This window comes from Miniopterus natalensis, chromosome 8 (genome assembly GCF_054644295.1).
Source record: "Miniopterus natalensis isolate mMinNat1 chromosome 8, mMinNat1.hap1, whole genome shotgun sequence".
NCBI classification, from domain to species: domain Eukaryota; kingdom Metazoa; phylum Chordata; class Mammalia; order Chiroptera; family Miniopteridae; genus Miniopterus; species Miniopterus natalensis.
Window position 1 is genome coordinate 36,271,953 of NC_142088.1, and position 18,581 is coordinate 36,290,533.

The window sequence follows — 18,581 nt, forward strand, 5'->3', positions numbered from 1 at the left end:
ATGTTGAGAGGTTCAGTTTTTCTTTCCAGCATTTGGTAGTGTCATTCTTTTTTTTTTAACTCTCCTATTGTGTGTGTGCTGCAGTATTATTACAGTGTGGTTTCCTACTAGAGAATTACCATTTTGCTTTTGATATGAAGCACGGTGTGAAGTGAAAATAGAAAGAAAAAGAAAAGATGTGAGAGCATATGAGTAGCTTTTCTTACCTGACCACTGCTAAAAGCTTTTCTATAAGAAATGAATTTTATGTAGTTAAACTGGAATTACTGATACAGAAAAAATAAAGTGTGGGTTTGAGCAATCTAAGAGTGCCGTAGTGAAGCCCTGGTATTACTAGGTCTTTATAATGAATGATTCTCTCATCATTAATGTTCTGCTTATATGAAATAAAGGCTATAGTAGTACTTAAAAATACATAAAGTACTTTGCTTATCAGTAGTGTAGACTGTGAATATATTTTAATGATCCCTGGAGTCTCTAGGGAGAGCCATCAAGATATATAAGGATGGGTTATGATGTATTAGGATCCAAAGAGACTTTTGTCTTCTAATGATAAGTAGACAGAGCCGTGTAAACTTGTAACATTGGCTCGGTGGACACAGTTACATTTTTGAATCACCCAATAATAGTTAACATTGAGAAAGCACATTGATCTGAACTTGGAGCCAAAGGAAGAGGGGCATGGTCTGGCTTCTGGGAACTTACAATCTGCTGAAAACTGGATATTTGTTTTTTAAAATTTGCTCTTAAGGAATTATTATCCAGAAAAAAACTTTAATGACCCATCTTCTCCAAATACGAATTTTAAAGCACTGATTTTACACTTTTTTTGCTATTTACCTTTTTCAGTAACTTCATCTCAATGAATTAAAAAAAAAAAATCATACCATCCTGAAGGAAATAAAAACTGGATAAGCTAGTTTTTCCTCTCACCTAGTTTATAATCTAATTGAAACTTGCTCATTCACAATTGTATTATACAGTGAAATGTAACATACAAATTAGGAAGGTGGAAACAAAGGAATCCAGAGGAAGGAGGAATTGCTTTTTGGCTGGGGTAAATAAATAGACGGGCTGCATGAAGGAGCCGGCACTGGAATTGCACTCGGAGGCTAACAGGTTTTGGGAAAGCAGAAAAGAAAGTGTAAAGCATTCTAGTTAAAAAGAGCAGCAAAAGCCAAAACAAATCTGTGGTGTTATGTGGAAAAGACTAACAAAAATAATAGAACTTAACTACTATTTTCAAAAGTTTCCCAAATTTGTCTTCATTGCTTTCAAGTATCCTAAATTGTCTTCAGTCTAGTGGTAAAACTAAGATTATTTCTATGAACTAGAGACTCTGCCTGTATCTCAGTCTGTGTCACTGACAGACTCTGCAGTGCCAGGAAAACATACGCTGGCTATACCACATATATTTGCTCTTTTAGAAGATTGCTATTCAGGGGACCATTTAATGCTCCACTGAAGAGAAAATCCATAATCCTTTTTGTGCTCTGCATGGCAGTCGAGGCGGTGTAATGTCCATAAAATATGCTATACTTAAAACCAGCGATTTCAAAGGTACACTTAAAAAGACAGAGTGCATTTTTCAAGTATCACAGAATATCTTTAGTTTCCTATTCTTTTGGAGCCCAAAGGGTAAGTAGTGTCTTTTAGCATCTCTTTAAATAACCAGCTTTATGATGTTTGCCAGACTGTCTTTTTCTCAGATCCAATTCCAAAATACTTTCCTGAGTTTAATAACTAACCAAGTGGGAGAGGAAAACTTAAATTAAGCCGGCCTTGACTGAGTCCTGAGGCGAGCCATTTTTTATGGATTGCTCATCTTAGAAGTGCCGTATCTCATTGTCAACATAAAGTCAGCTTACCCCGTAAACCAGGCATTCCATTTTGCTCTGTTTAACAACTGGCTTAAAAAAAACACGTTATTACTGCTACTGTCAATTAATCTAAGTTTTATTTGGTGACCACCCTGAGGCTTCTTTGACATGAGAATAGATTTTTTAAGTCTGAAAATGTCTTTCTCCCCCAAAGAATAAGAAAGAAATTGGTTTTTTTTAGACTTTGAAAATATATTGAACTATTTTTTTTGCACCTCAGACTGTGTCTAATTTTTCTTTGTGATATTTTTTGTAACCCAACTGCCACTGTCTTCAGATTTGAAGATGGCACCAATGTGAAGGGTTTGGAGGAGAGTGGAGGGGGGGAACCCAGTGTGTTTAACTCTCCAGGGGCAGAAAGGGGGGGATTACCACTCGCCTCACACAGAAAGCATCTTTCTCCCAAATTAAGTCGCAAGCAGGCAGTGGAAGCTCATTTGTGAGATGGGTTTCCCCAGTTTATGATGGAATGGTGTGGCTCCTTAACAAGGCTAACGCTGTTAGAAGATAGGGCTGGAGTGATTATTATTTTTTTCAAACATCAACTATTATTTAGATACAAAACCAAGGAGGTAAGATGTGGGGAGTGTTGGACTAATAGGCCAGTTGGTAGGCACTTAGTTTTGTTGTAATTATTTAAAAGTTCAAAATATCTGGATAATATTGAAAGTTTGATAATTACAATTTGCACATATTTCTGCTATGTGAAAACTGAAATTCCAAATGAATAGACTGATACATTTTTATGCATGTGTAAAACTTCCCCCATTAACAAACAAACACAATTCTTAAAGCGCTGGTGCCGACATAGGGAATGTATTTTATTCTCAAGGTTTGCCTTGAGCCAGTTCATCCAAATTCACCATTTCTAGCACCTTCTTCCTTTTAGAAACACAGAGTCCCAGCCGTTTATAAAGCCCAGCCCACCCTTGTCCTTACCTTTCACCATGAGGCCAACCCCCACCTTCCAACCTCAGCTGGAATTCAGCCCATTTTCCACCAGGTGAAAGTTAACTCAGGCATCGAAAGGGATCCAGATATTAATGTGCCATTCTTTCCACTCACCGATTCATGCAGCAGTTAATGAATCAGGGATGCGAGCAGTGCAGAGACGCGTATGACAGGCTTCCTGTACTCAAGGAGCTTCTATGATGGTGGGCCAGTTCTGTGTACTTTTACATTTTGAAAAATTTCAAATCTACATAAACCTTTCACCTAGATTTACTAATTATTAATGTTGTTCAATATTTGCTTTCTCTTTCTCATACTAAAATATTTATATATCTCATATCAAAGGATGGATATTTAAACAAGTAAGCCCCATGTGTTTGGAGGAGCTTCAGCAGAAAAGCATATAAAATGTTGTTATAGGGAAAAGGAGAGTGCAGGAGGGAATCAAGGAATCCTTTCTAAGGTAATTTGCCAGGTATATAAGGGTAGGTAGATAGCCCGAGCAATAGGAAAAGCATATTCCAAGGCCCCAGGTCCAACCCCGTGTGGAACACTGAGAGAGCAGTAAGTAGTTTTGTTGGTTGGACCATGGGCTGTGGAGAAGGCGATTGGGAGAGAGTCATGAGAAAGGTAGGATGGACAGGTAGGCAGTGACCAGGTCCTGGAAGGCCACGTGTGCCGCAGAAAGGGGGTTTCTTTTTACCTTCTGTTTGATGAATAGTCACTGACAAGTGTTAGGCAGGGAGTGACCTGATTTGTGCACTGTTATTGGAACTTTATAGAGAAAATGCTTATGTTAAAGGAACTAGTATAGCCCGGCCTGGCATGGCTCAGCAGTTGACATCGACCTAAGATCAGGAGATCGGGGTTCGATTCCCAGTCAGGGCATATGCCCGGGTTGTGGGCTCGATCCCTGGCCAGGGGTGTGCAGGAGGCACCCAATCAATGACTCTCTCATCACTGATGTTTCTATCTTTCCCTCTCCCTCTCCCTTCCTCTCTCTGAAATCAATAAAGATATAGTTAAAAACAACAACACCTACTATAAAGGAGAAATTGTCAGACACCCTTATAAGCCTAGAGGTAGAAATTGATCGGCTTTTAAAAGCCCTAATACTCACCCATAAATAGAGGTTGTATTTTCCTTCCCCAGAAGAGTGGATGTGTGGACAGGTGCTTCTAAAACGTGGTTATACATCCAAATCAAGTGAGGAACTTTGTAAGAAACAGAGGTTTCCAGTTATTTTACTTCACATCTGTTGAGTCACATCCTCTGAAGTGGGACTCAGGAGTCTTCATTTTTCGAAATCTCCCCCGCGTGGCTCTGGTGCAGCCAGTTTTCTGCCTGGGGTTTGAGAGCACTGAGCTGTAGAGGGAGGGCAGGGAGAGTTCAACTGCTCAGTGCACTGGACAACCTTGACGAATGCTATAGGGAATACATTTATCACATCGGCCTGTATTGTTCAAGCTGCCACGTCACATGTCTTTTGTGTCTTCAGAAAGTACCACAAAGTCGAGCACAAGGTAGGGGCTCCACAAATATCTGAGAATTGAATGAGTGTTGCTTAACCCTAATGATAACAAAGGAGATGACTAGCGGCGCGGTTGTGTATCTTTGGCCAAAACACTCTAAAAATACCAATTTGTTAAAATAAATTCTATAGATAGCTTAAAGCCTAGGTATTTACTCAGACTTTTCAGCAATTCTGTGAATTTTTTTAAAAATTAAGACTTGGCCACTTTGATAAAATACCTGCTTTAAAGAAGATAACAGAATATAGGAGATGACATCAGTCACCTTGTGAACACTGCCACACTGAGACTTTGTGGGCTAACCTAAGAAAATGCATTTCCTTCTGAATCAATTATCTTCACTGTGTGATCGTGACAGATAATAATGACACATGGAGATAATGGGAGTTAATTCAGACATATCTGAAATAATGGAGATAGGAAAAATCATTTAAACCTAAACTTGACAGCCATACCATGATGTTTATTTCAAAGTGTTTTGAAATAAATGTTATGAAACATTTTATCTTCTTAGTAAAGAAGAGAAAGTATTACTAATAATCATTCGTTGACATTTCATTATAAATGTCAAAGCCAAGATTTTTGTTAGACATTAAAATCTTCTTAAGTCTTTTAATTCTGAACCTCAACCATCTAAAGTAGGACAGTCTTATTTAGACATTGTGGATGAGGGCAGTCAGAAAGTGGATGTCGGGGAAAAGAACTGATACGCAGGGACTGGTACTTCACTCTGAAAACCATATTCCAGGGTAACATGCGTTTAAAAGTAGAAAATGATGTTTATCAGATGCAGTTCTTTTGCTAACTCCCAACTGAAGGTGATTTTAACAATTAAATTTGTTTCGTATATTCATTAAGTACGTTTAGTTTGGAGAAGCCATGAAAAATGTGGGCAAAACTCTGAATGTGTTTATTTGTACAATTAGGAGAATCGGAGTGGCTGGATCCACAGTAATGTTGTCAAAGCTCTGACTCTGCATCTCACGGACAAGTTCTACACATGGCTGGGAGGAAGGCCAGTCAGTTGCATCAGGCTCACGTCTACCAACTTAGTAACTCTCGCCAGAAGTCTTTCCAGATATCTCCAGCAGAAAAGACTCTGGAGAAATGGGATTTTCCAGCTTTGGATCATTTTTCATCCCAGATCAATCACAGTTTCATCCTTGGGCCTATCACCAATCCATAGCTGGGAGGGATAGCTTTTATAGGCTGTCCCTGTGTCATTGCCTTTCTTTGTCACTAGATGAGGAAGCAGGTTGGCCTTTCCCAAAGTTATATGTCAAGGGTTTCTCAGAGAAGGGTTCTATTGACAGAAAAGAAAAGAACTTTTCTATTGACAAAAAGAAAAAAAAAAATCAACAAGTCCGCCATAGTGGTTTAAACTTCCCATTAGTGTTTGCGTGTCTAGGAAAGGAAGAAGCATAGTCTTCAATGGCAAAAACAAGTTATGCCCTGTCAAGTGAGAAAACAATGTATTTGTTCCACAGTATAAACAGTGATTTTATTTTTGTATTTCAGTACGGTCTTGGATATTATAAGCCTTTCATCAACTCCAAATTTAATATTAAACCCTTATATGAAATGCGGTGGAAAATACAGTTAAACATTTCACATACAAAGTTTCTAGATTTCAGCTACTCCCTCTACCTGCAAGTGGTGGGTACTCAATAAATGTTGAGTAAATTAATGAATTATATCTCAGAACCATGAAATTAAAAGTCATCCAGTTACTCTCTTAGATGCATGTGGACATGCCTTACAATATCCTCAGAGTGGTCACTGAACCACGATTTGAACACTTTCATATGGAAACCCCCACTGCTTTCCTCTCAGGGGGTTGGTTTGCTATATACAAACATCCATGAGAAAAACCGATCACATTGAACAAAGGAACATTCCCATTGTTTGCTTAACTTTTCTTTCTCTCTCCCCTCCACCCCCAAGACTGTAACATACAAATAGCACATTATTATTGAGTGATGCCTCAAGTAATATTCTCTGCCAAATGAAACTCAAACGAACAAGCTGGCCTTTGTTCAGGGAAATTTGGGGAGAATTCCAGCCAACAAACTGATTGGGAGGAGACAGAGGAGTAGACCATGGGGATTACGGCCCCTGAAGGGTGGCCCTGGAGCTGCCCGGGAGGAAGGCTGCAGTAATAGCCATACTGAGAGGTTGGCATCTGGGACAAGCTGCCTTGTGGCTACTGGAGGAGAGTCCTTACTGGGATTACCAAGAAGAGGGAAATGAGGCGCTACCTCGTCTGGAAGGTAGGGAGATACAAAGTATTCCAGAGAGGTAGCTTATATTAAGAAACACACACAGTATTGAAGTGGGGGTAATGGGAAACACACCCCATACCTCCAGCATTAGGAATTTGTTACCTCTGGTAACAGAGGTTCTCTAGAATGCAATGTGCTTGTTCATTGCAATATTAATTTTTCTTTTTTTCCATGGATAAATGACATATGTAGGCAGTCACTAAATATATCTCATTTTTGGATTATCTTACTCTTCTAATAGGATAGAATAGAACACCCTAAGGTCTTCTCTGAGTTTTGGTAAGTTTGGTAATTTTAAAACTCTCAAGAAGTCAAAAGAAATTTTGTGGTTTTTAACACTAATTTTATGCTCTTTTTTTACATACCACGCATCATGAAGGAAACATTATTATTTAGTAATGTGGCCACCTGAGGCAAATTCATCTTCACCATTGGAAAAACACCTCAATGTCCATGATTTTATTGGTGAGAAAATACCATTTATACTTCTAAGACAGGACATTACCTCAAAATTTTCTTCATGAGCAAACTTGTTTCCTTTGGTAGAAGGAAAATTTTTAGTTGCATCAAGAAGTATTAAAATAGACAGGTGAAAAATATCAGGGTAATTCAATCCAGAAGCAAGCACTGAGCAGAAAAGATATTTATTTAATTTTTCAGATCGGCTGATTGCACCTATCAAATTATCTGAGTAATTGCTCAACTGATGTTTCCTGGCAGCATAGACTTTGTATCTATTGTGATTCCACAGGAAGGATATCGAGTACTCTGTGTGTTTGTGAGATGCATCATTTTGATGTGTTTGTGACGCGTCCTGGGACGTCACCTCATCCATCACACTGTCCATTCTGATCTCAACCTTCTTGCATCACACTCTAGAATGACCTGCGTCTTCCTGGCGATGTTAATCCTGTCCTTTCTGCCTTCCTTTCCGAGGTGTCCTGATTCCCAGGGGTTGTGCCATTCGGCACATCTCTCCTCTCCCCTCTTCCTCCTCCCCCCACCCTGATGTTTTCAGTTTCAAGCCTGTGATTTTTCTCCACCTGAAGAGGCTACAGGAATGGAAAGGTGGAAGTGGTTTCTTGTCAGAATGTATTGATCACACAGCTCATCAGCAGAGAGCATCTCTGGTGTTCCTTGCTCTCTCTGCTAGATAGCCCCAAGCCCCATTCATTCCCCCGCTTCTTCTATTACACTTTCTATCAAACTGTGCTATACAGATTCCTAGGAGTTCAGAGGTGCATTCTCAGAGATACACAAATACCTAAAATAATTTAAAACTGTTAATGTAGGAAACATTCAAACCCGTGAGGAATTTTTGTGAGTTTATCTGAGCCAAACTGACAACATATGCCCAGAAGCAGAATCTCAACAGGCTGAGATAATGCTCCAGAGAAGGGCCGCTTTGCACTTTGTTTTATACATTATAATCAAAAGAGGAGACATAAGTGGATTACATGAAATCCACTGGTGATAGATTAGGGAGGCAGGAGAAAGCAAAGTGGAGAAACTTGTGGATAAAAAGTAAAATGATCGGCACACACTTCTTTTACTTTGGTGGGTGCAGGATAGTTAACGTCAACAATTAATTCAATAACAATGAGGGGATTTGTGGTCTCCCCAGAGTGGTGCCTACGCTTTGAGGGATTCAGAAAAAGGAAAATTACTTTGACATTCCAACGATACATGATTGTAGATGCAAAAAGACAGTAGACAGGCTCAGTTAAGGTAACGATTGACCTTTGGCAGGGAAGGCACCAGCCGAGGACATGACTACCCACCATAAGCTGCTTTTTAGTTAAAAAAGTTTTAATTTCAGACCATCCTTTGTGGTTACTTTAGGTCTCTGAGTTTGTGAGCTACTCAGGTTAGCATGTGGCCCCTTTTCGTCCACAAAATGTTTGAGGATTATCTTAAAATATTTAATATAAGATGCAAAATATCAATGCCTACACTTGGCTTGTTTTTCACTTCAGTGGTGCCAATGGAGTGGCAGTTTGTCTTTTCTGGTGGTTTCTCAAACTGGCAATGCACATACTTGTTCTTTGAGTTCCTGATTCCTGAGACTGAGAAGCACTACTCTACAGGGCTGGCAGTGGGCCTGGACAAATGAGCCATCGAGTCAGGCTCGGCAGCTACCCATTCCTCATACTTCTATCACGTCCTGCCCTTCCCATTCGCCTCCTGCTTCGATTTGCACTGGGTATTTAAAAAGCCCCTGAAAAATACTTAGAGACACAGAGAACAGAATGATGGTTGCCAGAGGGCAGGGGAGTTGGGGACTGGGTGCAAAAGGTTTGTTCCGAAAGTAACGGAGCTTTGCTGCTCTAGAATGGTGCTGTGCTGCGGTTTTGTTAGAGAGGCTTCCTAAAGTTGATGTCAGGTTGAAACAACTGGCCTTTAAACTCTCCTCTAACAGCCTGCGAAATAAGATGAAATGCTTTTCAAGAGAAAGTGAGAGAAACCTCGTAGGCCTCTTACACACATTCAACCACAAACATTTATGGAGAACCTACTACGTGCAGGGCAGTCAGTGTTTCTCATCACACCCCTCCTCACAAATCACACAAGCACATTGTGACAACTAAAAATGCCTCAATGAATGTTTCAAACACTCCTTTGGGGGTACTTCTGGTTGAAAACCAGTGATGGGTGTTGGAGCCATAAATATGAGTAAGAACTTAGGTTCCTGTGTTTCCTTTACAACTTGAAATCGTTATTATTAGCATGCATGGGTGTTATGCCCTGGAGCCCTCTCCATTAGTACATTACTTGCATTTGTGTTTCAGGCTATTTAAATGAAAACAACCTGTTCCTTTCGGTGGTGGTGGGGAGAAAGAGGTAATCTCATTGGGGGATCAGCAATGGGCATTAAAATAAAACAGTATTTCCTTAGTGCAGGAAGAATATATATGAGCACCAGCCTCAGAAGGGGAGGCCTGACCAATAGGGTGACGTGATACATGGGCAACCACAGAAAGTCGGAGAACACGGAAAGAACTAAAAGCCTTCCTAACACCTTTACTGAAGCTGAAGACATATCACAGAGACCCAAGTGTTATGTATTAAACACCCAGGTGGTGCATTTTGGCGTTGGGTTCAGATCATGCTCCATTTCAGGAATCTCATAGAAATATACTTCAACTGGTCATTATTGTGAGATTTTGGATTGGCTGAAAAATATTCCTGCTCCATGAATCCTGCCTAGTTCACTCTGTTTGAATCCCTTTCTCCTCCAGTATTTCAGATGGTGTTTAATAGGCCCTGGGGAACACTGAACTGTACTTGGCCTCTGACTCCAGCACCCCAAGAGCAATCTAAAATTCCAAGAGGATTTGGAGCAGTTTTCTGCGAGTCCTTAAAGCAGAGTGTCTACCGGCTTTCTTGAAGAAAATCTCCAATAAAGTGAAACTTGTACCAAATTAAACCCAGAGGGTTCTGCAATAATGTTCTGGCCTTGGAATTCCAGTGAATAGAACATTTTGTCATTCACACTGGAGGTCATGGGAGAATCCCAAGGAAATACTGGAAACCAGAATTGTAGTCCTCTAAGCTGCTTGTCCCCCACAACCTCTGCATCGCTGATTTATGAAGTGACACTTTGGTGGGAAAAGAACAGGATTAAGAGGAACTAAGTTATATGTGTTTAATAAGGCTAAAAGGGTTCCATGTAAAAAAAATCCAAAAACAACCATGGGAATAGCCAACCTCAGATTTATTTTATCACCTTTGTGTCAAATCTGAGAAATATCACTAGAAGGTTAAGTGTTCTCTTGCTTTGCTCTAGAATGAATTCATTGCCTGTTATTTCTTATTCTCTTCTGCATCTCCATCGTGGAATTATCAGGTTCTCCTAGTTTCAGTTCTTACTACCATCTTTGTCATACAAATGAGATATCTTAAAATTAAAACTCCTAATATAATCTTTTTCTTCTCTTTACATATTCTTGGATTGACACTCATTATAAGTAGAAACTGAGGCCAAGTTATTCCATTTTAATGACAAAAAGTATAAAATGAAATGCATGCACAATACAAAATCAATCAGCCTTTGGGATAATCTAAAGCTTTTCACATGGGGCGGAAATGCCTAGATATTATGCTCTCAAATAGCTGTATAAGAAAGTATATACATTTGGTCTGTCTTGACAGTTTAGAGAGTCATTAATTTGTTTTAGCGTAAAGACCAAAGAGAACAGAGCTGAGACATACTCAGTGGATGTGTCTGAAGAATTCATTGACGTGCCCAACATAATCTGCTTCAGGCTTTTTTTGAGTTAGCTATGAAATTATCAGGCTCTGGTCTAGATATTTTGTTTGGTTGCATTATGAATTTTATTTCCCTTCTTTATTAAGCACACGAGAACCTTGAATGTATAATGCATAACAAATTATTTTACATTGTGAATGTATCTGGCAATCCTAGGGTACCGAATAATCCCCAACAGCAGTGGCTCACAGTCACAGATTTTATTTCTTACATTACACATTCTCTTCATGGTAATTACAATTCAGCTTTTCATGTCTTCGTTTTAGGAGCCAGGCTGAAGGAGCAGCCCATTCTTTGAAAGGAGAAATGGTAGAATCACTCATTGGTTCTTAGAACTTATGCTTAGGAGTGGCACACAAAACTCTTGTTTACATCTCATTAGTCTAAGCAAGTCCCATGGAAAAGTCTGATGTTAGAAGGCATGAGGGTGTAATTCTTTTACAGAAAAAAAAAGCAAATAACTAGGAGCAATAATACAGTTGAAGTGTTCATGCATATGTTTTAGGATATAATTTGAAAGTATAAAGGAGGAAAGAGTCGTTCTAGAATTCTAATTGGTGGTCACTCAGGCCCACTGTTTCAGTATAGCAACGGCATGTTTTTGTTCTTCAGAATAGGTCCGTTTTATGTAATTGGAAAAAATGAACATAACATTTCCTCCTAATGATAAAAATAACATATTCTCCTAAAAATTCAAAACATATAGGAAGGTATAAATAACAAAGGAAAAGTCATTAAAAAAAAAAAAACCCTAGGTAAAAATCAGTATATATAGTCTATCTTAGTAAATGTTCCATGTGAGCTGGAGAACAATGTGTTTATCTGTTGTTGGACATAGTGGTCTATAAATGTCAATTATATCCAGTTGATTGATGGTATTGTTTAGTTCTTCTGTATCCTTAATCATTTTCTGTTTGCTGGATATTTCAATTATTGATGGAGGGATGTTGAAGTCTCCAACTATAATGGTAGATTTGTCTGTTTCTCCTTGCAGTTCTATCAGTTTTTATTTACATATTTCGATTCTCTGTTGTTAGGCACAAACACATTTAAAATTGTTATGTCATGTCATCTTGGAGATTAACCACTTATTATTATGGAATGCCTATCTTAATCCCTCAAAATATTCCTTGCTCTGAAATCTGCTTTGTCTGAAATTAAGATAACTACTGAAGTTTTCTTTAAATTAGTATTACATGTATATCTTTCATCATCCATTAACTCTTAATCTATCTATGACTGTATACTTTAAACTGTTTTCTTTGTAGACAACATATAATTGGGTCTTATTTTTTTATCCACTCTGATAATCTCTGCTGAATCCAAGAGAAGGTGGGCAAAGAAGCTTTTCACCAATTTTCAAGTTGCTTTTTTGTTGTTGTTAATTCTCACCTGAGGATATTTTTTTCATTGATTTTTTTAGAGAGAATGGAAGGGAGGGAGAGAAGGGGTAGAGAGAGACAGAGAGAGAGAAACATTGATGTGAGGGAGACACATCGATTGGTTTTTTTTTCCACATGTGCCCCCTATCGAACCTACAACCCAGGTATGTGCCCTCGACCAGAAATCGAACCCTCCACCCTTTGGTACTTGGGCCAGTGCTCTAACCACTGAGCACACCAGCCAGGGCTCAAGTTGCCTTTTTCTTTTTTAGTGTTCACTTGGTTGCTGTAAATCTTTCACTACTTTTCAGAGTTCTGACAGTATTGATTAAGATAGTTTTTGCTTGCTTTTCTATTTATTTATTTATTTAAATTTATCTTTATTGTTGAAAGTATCTCAGGTGTCCCATTTCTTCCCCCCAATTGACCCCCTCCACTGCGCTCCCACCCCCTCCCCAGGTCTTCACTGCATTATTGACTATGTCCATGGGTTATGCATATATGCCTATAACTTCTTTGGTTAATTTCTTCCCACCGTCCATCCCCCTTCTCTCTTTCCTCTGAAATATGATCGTCTGTTATATGCGTCAATGTCTCTGGATCTATTTAGTTTGTCATTAGCTTCTTGTTAAAGAAGACCCTTCAACATTTCCTCTAGTGCTGGCCTGGTGGTGATGAACTCCTTTAGCTTTTTCTTATCTGTGAAGCTCTTTATCTGACCTTCAGTTCTAAATAATAGCTTTGCTGGATAGAGCAATCTTGGTTGTAGTTCTATGTTTTTCATGACTTTGAATATTTCTTGCCACTCCCTTCTGGCCTGCAAAGTTTCTGTTGAGAAATCAGCTGATAGTCGTATGGGTGCGCCCTTGTAGGTAACTAATTGCTTTTCTCTTGCTGCTTTTAAGATTCTCTCTTTGTCTTTAACCTTTGGCGTTTTAATTATGATGTGTCTTGCTGTGGGCCTCTTTGGGTTCCTCTTGTTTGGGACCCTCTGTGCTTCCTGGACTTGTAAGTCTATTTCTTTCCCCAGGTAGGGGAAGTTTTCTGTCATTATTTTTTCAAATAGGTTTTCAATTTCTTGGTCTCTTTCTTCCCCTTCTGGCACCCCAATAATATGAATGTTGGGCCTCTTGAAGTTGTCCCAGAGGCTCCTTATACTATCTTCATATTTCTGGATTCTTTTTTCTTTTTGCCCTTCTGGTTGGGTGTTTTTTGTTTCTTCATGTTCCAAATCGCTGATTTGATTCTCAGCATCCTCTACTCTTCTGTTGGTTCCCTGTAAGTTGTTCTTCATTTCAGTTAGTGTAGCCTTCATTTCAAATTGGTACTTTATTATGTCATCAATTTTCTCAGTTGTTTTTATCATACTCTTACTAATATGGTTGAGCATCCTTATAAACAAAATTCTGAACTCTGTATCTGTTAGCTTACTTGGATCTATTTCATTTAGTTCCTCTTCTAGAGATTTCTTCTGTTCTTTCCTTTGTGACATGTTTCTGTGCCTCCGCATTTTGGCTGCTTCCTGGTGTTTGTGTCTATGTATTAGGTAGAGCTGCTATGTCTTCTGGAATCTGTAGAGTGGCTTTGTGTAGTAGGTGTCCTGTAGGGTCCAGTGGCTCAGCCTCCCAGTCACCTGAACTGGGCCTTCTAGGTGCTCCCCTGCGTGGGCTGTGTGCACTGTCCTGTTGTAGTTGAGCCTTGGTTGCTGTTGGCATCACTGGGACGAACTGACCCCCAGACCAATCAGCTGTAAGGACCAGCTGCAGCTACAGCCAGAGAGCTGCTGTGCTGGAGACACCCCCATGGAGCAGGGTTTACTTCAGTGGAGCTTTGGTATTCACCAAGTGCGCCCCTTGAGTGTCACTCGTGGATGTGGTAGGGTTGTAATCCAGCGTGGTCGAGTCTGACCACCAGTTGCACTGTCCCTGGGCCTCCTGGGAGGTGCAAAGTCAGCCTGTGCCAGTGCCTTGACCAGGGCCACCCAGCTTGAGCTACACAGCAAACCGTAGTTGGCTGCTACTTGTGCCGGGCTTGGAGGTGTCCAGGAGAGGCCAAGCTATGAGCCAATGCAGCTGCCGCTAGTGCCAGGCCTGGGGCCACTTATCAAGCTGTGTGGGGCCAGCTGCTGCTTGTTTGAGAGATTATAGGAAAGTCCTAAGCATGAGGCTCGAGAGGCCACTTGCACAGAAGAGCCCCTGGAAATGGCCTGGCTGAGCCTGCAGGTGGGGAGGGGCGGGGCCTCCGGGAATCACGGGGCAGGGCCAAAGGTGTGAGTCCGGTGCTGGCGACTCAAACATGGCGCCTGCCCGCCGGCTGTGTGCGGGGAGGACTCGCCAAAGAAGCCATGGCCTCCGCCAGCCCTTCTGCCTGGGAGGAAGCTGCCCCTCCAGCTCTTTCCCTGATCTCAGGCAGGTTAGTTCCTCCCCGAGTGTCCCAGGTCCTTTCCGGCTGCTCCCGGCGCTGGGCTCAGAGGGAGCGTCTGAGTGAGTCCGTGCCGGGCCCTTTAGGAGGAGCTGCTGGGGCTCCCGCAGCCTCCGAGACCCTCAGTGACAGTTCCCACTGGTTTTTACAACCGGAAGTTATAGGGACGTCTCTTCCCGGCCCTGGAGCCCTGGGCTGGGGGCCTGCTGTGGGGCTGGGACCCTCACTCCTCTGGGAAACCTCCGCTGCTGCGATTCCCTCCCGGGTTTAACCCGCAGCACCGAGTGTGGGCCCGCAGCCGCATCCCCGGGATTCAGCCCCGACCCGCCCGCGTCTCCCCCTCCTCCCGGTCTCGGTGCTGCTTCAGCTCCCTGGCTGTGGGGCTTCTGTGCAGCCGGATCTCAGGAGGCTCTGAGTGACGGTGGTTCTGTGTTTTAGTTGTAATTTTGATGTGGTCGCGGGAGGCGCCGGGTGCAGCTGTTACCTACGCCACCCTCTTGTTTCTTCTCGATTGCTTTTTGATGTTTCTGTAAGATCGACCACTGGATATATCTCCTCTACTATTTTTATTGACATCTGTCAGATATTTTAAAATTTCATTTGGCTTTTCAATGACTCAACTTTTTAAAAGATCAATTCTTATATTTTTGTCTAAGTTGTTAGCTTCTGATTTGTATTTAATGAACCAATCCGTTAACACTTGTCTTATGTTATTATTCGTTTTCTTTAATTTAGACTGGAATGTTTAATTTATTATTTCCTTTAAAAATAGAGTTATCTAATGCTGTTAGTTTTATCTGAGCATAAAGTTAGCTGTATCTTAGGTTTTGAACATAGTAGCCTTATTATTTTTTCCAAACAGTCTGTAATTATAGATTTTATTCTATATTTGATCTAGGAATTACTTTTTACAGTGTTATCTTAAATTATCTAAGAGACTTGTTTTATTATCTGGACCTTTCAGTGTTTATTTCTACTTTTATTTCATTGTGGTCTGACTAGGTATATCTACTTTAACTATGTCAACGCCATAAATATAAAGGTTCATGAGTGTCCTATTTTTACTGTGGATTGCACTCTTTGTTGATCAATATAAATTTCCATTCTTTAATCTCAATGATTTTTGTTTTATTTTCTAATTAATCTGAGATTAATATTGCTAGTCGTACTTTAGTTTTGATAGTGCTCCTTTGCCTGATATATCTCATCTTTTTATTTTTAAAAGTTATGCCTTTTTAGTTGAGATGACTAGCAAACATAATAAGTTAGTTGAATTTTTTTACTTGATTTGATAATGTTTGTCTATTAAATGAAAAAGTTAACTAATCCATTTTTTTGGTGTTTAATATTTAATCATATTCCTATCATTATGCATGTTTTTTATGTGTGTGTTCTGATAAATGTGCTGTTATTTCTTTTATTTGTTTTTCTTTGCTTTATATCATTTTAGTTTCCTTTCTGCTGATGTTTTGGATCTTGTTCATATTATTTTAAGTCTATTATATTTTTTAAATTGTGCTTTTATTTTTATGCCAACTTCAAGAATGAAACAGAATCTATGGGATCCCCCTCCTATCCCCAAATCAGACAATTTTGTAAACACATGTTCTCCTTAATCATCTAAATTGTGTTCAATCTGTATTGTTGGTTACAGATGTTCTCATTTTTACATTATGAATACTCTTTTCCAAAAACTAGTCTTTTAATATTTACATTAAGCTTCACAAATGTTAACAACATTTTTTTAGAATAAATAGCAAGTTTTACTGGGTTCATTTCTCTCAATTTTTTTCTTTAGCACTCTCTTCTGGATTTGTTCAAATTAGCTTTTTTTTTTTTTTTCTGTACCCCTGGGTATGTAGCTGTGTACCTTTGATGAATCTCTAGTGTTTGAACAATATTTAAAAGTGAATGCCTTTAGCCTGGCATGCTCCCTGGTTTACCACAATCTCCACTGCTCCGTCCTGCCTGCTTGATCTGCCTGCACAGCAGTTTGAGTTTATAAATTCTCTTCTAGACCTTCCTAGACCACATACAGTTTCAGATAGACAAGTGTTTAGAATGTGATCCTGTATTCTTACATTGAGTGGCCCTCTGCCTTATACCTTGTTTTTATCTTGGACTTAGGCTTTGGAAGATCGGGTATGGGAACTGTTGCAGGAAGCGGACAAGACAGCTGAAGAGAACAAAGATCAGAGTCAGGTGTATGATGCCATGGCCAGCACCCTGGGCGAAGCATGGGCAGCCCTGGTCTCCATGCTTGAAAGAAGAAGGGAGCTCCTCAAGCTCACCTCTGAATTTTTTGAAAGTGCCTTGGAGGTTTGTATTTTAAAAAATCATCTCCCTTCTCTATATCAGAGCAAATGAATAGCACTCCTGGAAATGTTTTATTTCTACAAACAGATACTGCAGTTGGTTTTAAAAAAAATGGCAGAACAACCAAGATTATATATATAATTTTTTATTGTCAAAAGATGAAATTTTAATATTTTAAATGCAGTCTTTCAAACATTTAAAAACTAAGTCCAGTTCATTAAAATTAAATAAAATATTAAGTAAAAATGGGAACTCTCACTTTAAGTCATTATGATATATTTCTCTCTGTAGAAAACAGTGATATAATTACTAAATCAAACAATTACCCCAGGTTATAGGATTACTAGGAAATGGTGCTGGAGAGTGTTCTTATTGACTAACAGTTATTGACTAAAACGTTCTGCTGCTTATGCAAAGGGAATTGCAAAATATTCCATAGAATGTTTGACTAGTAAACATAGCATTTCATAAAGTGGTTTCCTAAGGCAAAGAGTTGAGTTCCTATAGTTTGAACTCATTAAAACCTAAGGGAAGGAAAAGGTCTTGGGCCTAGGAAGGTCATTTTCCCTATGATTTTTCTTAAATTCTGCAGTTTTTTTGAGGTTCCCAATTCCAAAATGTGAGTCTCAAAGAACAACATCAAAAGAGATGTTATGTTTGGTATGAGACAGTTATGGGAAATTTCACTTTTAACTTTTCTGTCAAGTGGCAGTACATTCATTTTGATGTGAGAGCTCTGCTTCATTATGATAAAGCACAAGCTTTGAAAAATATGACATTTTCAGTCTGAAAATTCAGGACTTAAATTCAAAATAATGAGGGAGAGAAGATTAGTAATAGAACATAAAAACTGGCGTAGACAATCTCATGCATCATGAACTCAGGTAAAAGTTAAAAGGAGCAAAAATGTTATAACTTTCAAGGTTTGTTTTCCACGATTTGAACATGGAAGTCCACGTCACAATTCATTTTACAGATCATCTTGGAAAAAACTTCTGCACAGTTTTCTTCCCTGAAAAGAACTAACCAGGTGAAATACACCTACCGGGGTCAAATTATAGATACAGCTGATTTATTCTATCTTAGTAAGTGGGGTATAAGTGTCAACTGCCCCCGAAATTCAGCTCATTGGAACACAGGAGATTATCTTTTTTCAAACATTAGGCTCAACATTCGTTTCTCACTGTGTAGTAGCATTAATGCTAGCTGATTTTCTGTATAATAAGGAACTGCTTATAGGTACTACATAAAATAAAAAGAAGTATGAAGTCAGCCTGTGATTCGACCCAGAACTCTGGTTCCTGGTGAAATGACTAATTGTTTCTTGTATTATTCTGCTTCTGGTTTTGTGGACTACTTCATACTTAGCTTAAGGCCAGCTCCTGCATGATCTTCCCTGCCCCTTGTGTACGCCAAAGCGCTTTTTATCAGTGATTAAAAAAAGAGAGAGTGACTTTAAGAATGGGGTTTTTGAAAAATATCCCCCATCACCATTTCTATTCTATACAAGCTACAGAAAGGAGAAAAGTGAGGAAAAGAAAATATCC

The 18,581-nt window shown here is 39.5% G+C and overlaps 1 protein-coding gene across 1 annotated transcript in view; it reads left to right on the forward strand.

Moving 5' to 3' along the window:
- Positions 1–18,581, forward strand: part of CCDC141 (coiled-coil domain containing 141) — a 153,776-nt gene that overhangs the window by 18,496 nt on the left and 116,699 nt on the right. Inside the window, exon 3 of the mRNA XM_016210723.2 lies at positions 16,846–17,037. Within this exon, the coding sequence (XP_016066209.2) occupies positions 16,846–17,037 (192 nt within the window). The remainder of the gene's footprint in view (positions 1–16,845; positions 17,038–18,581) is intronic.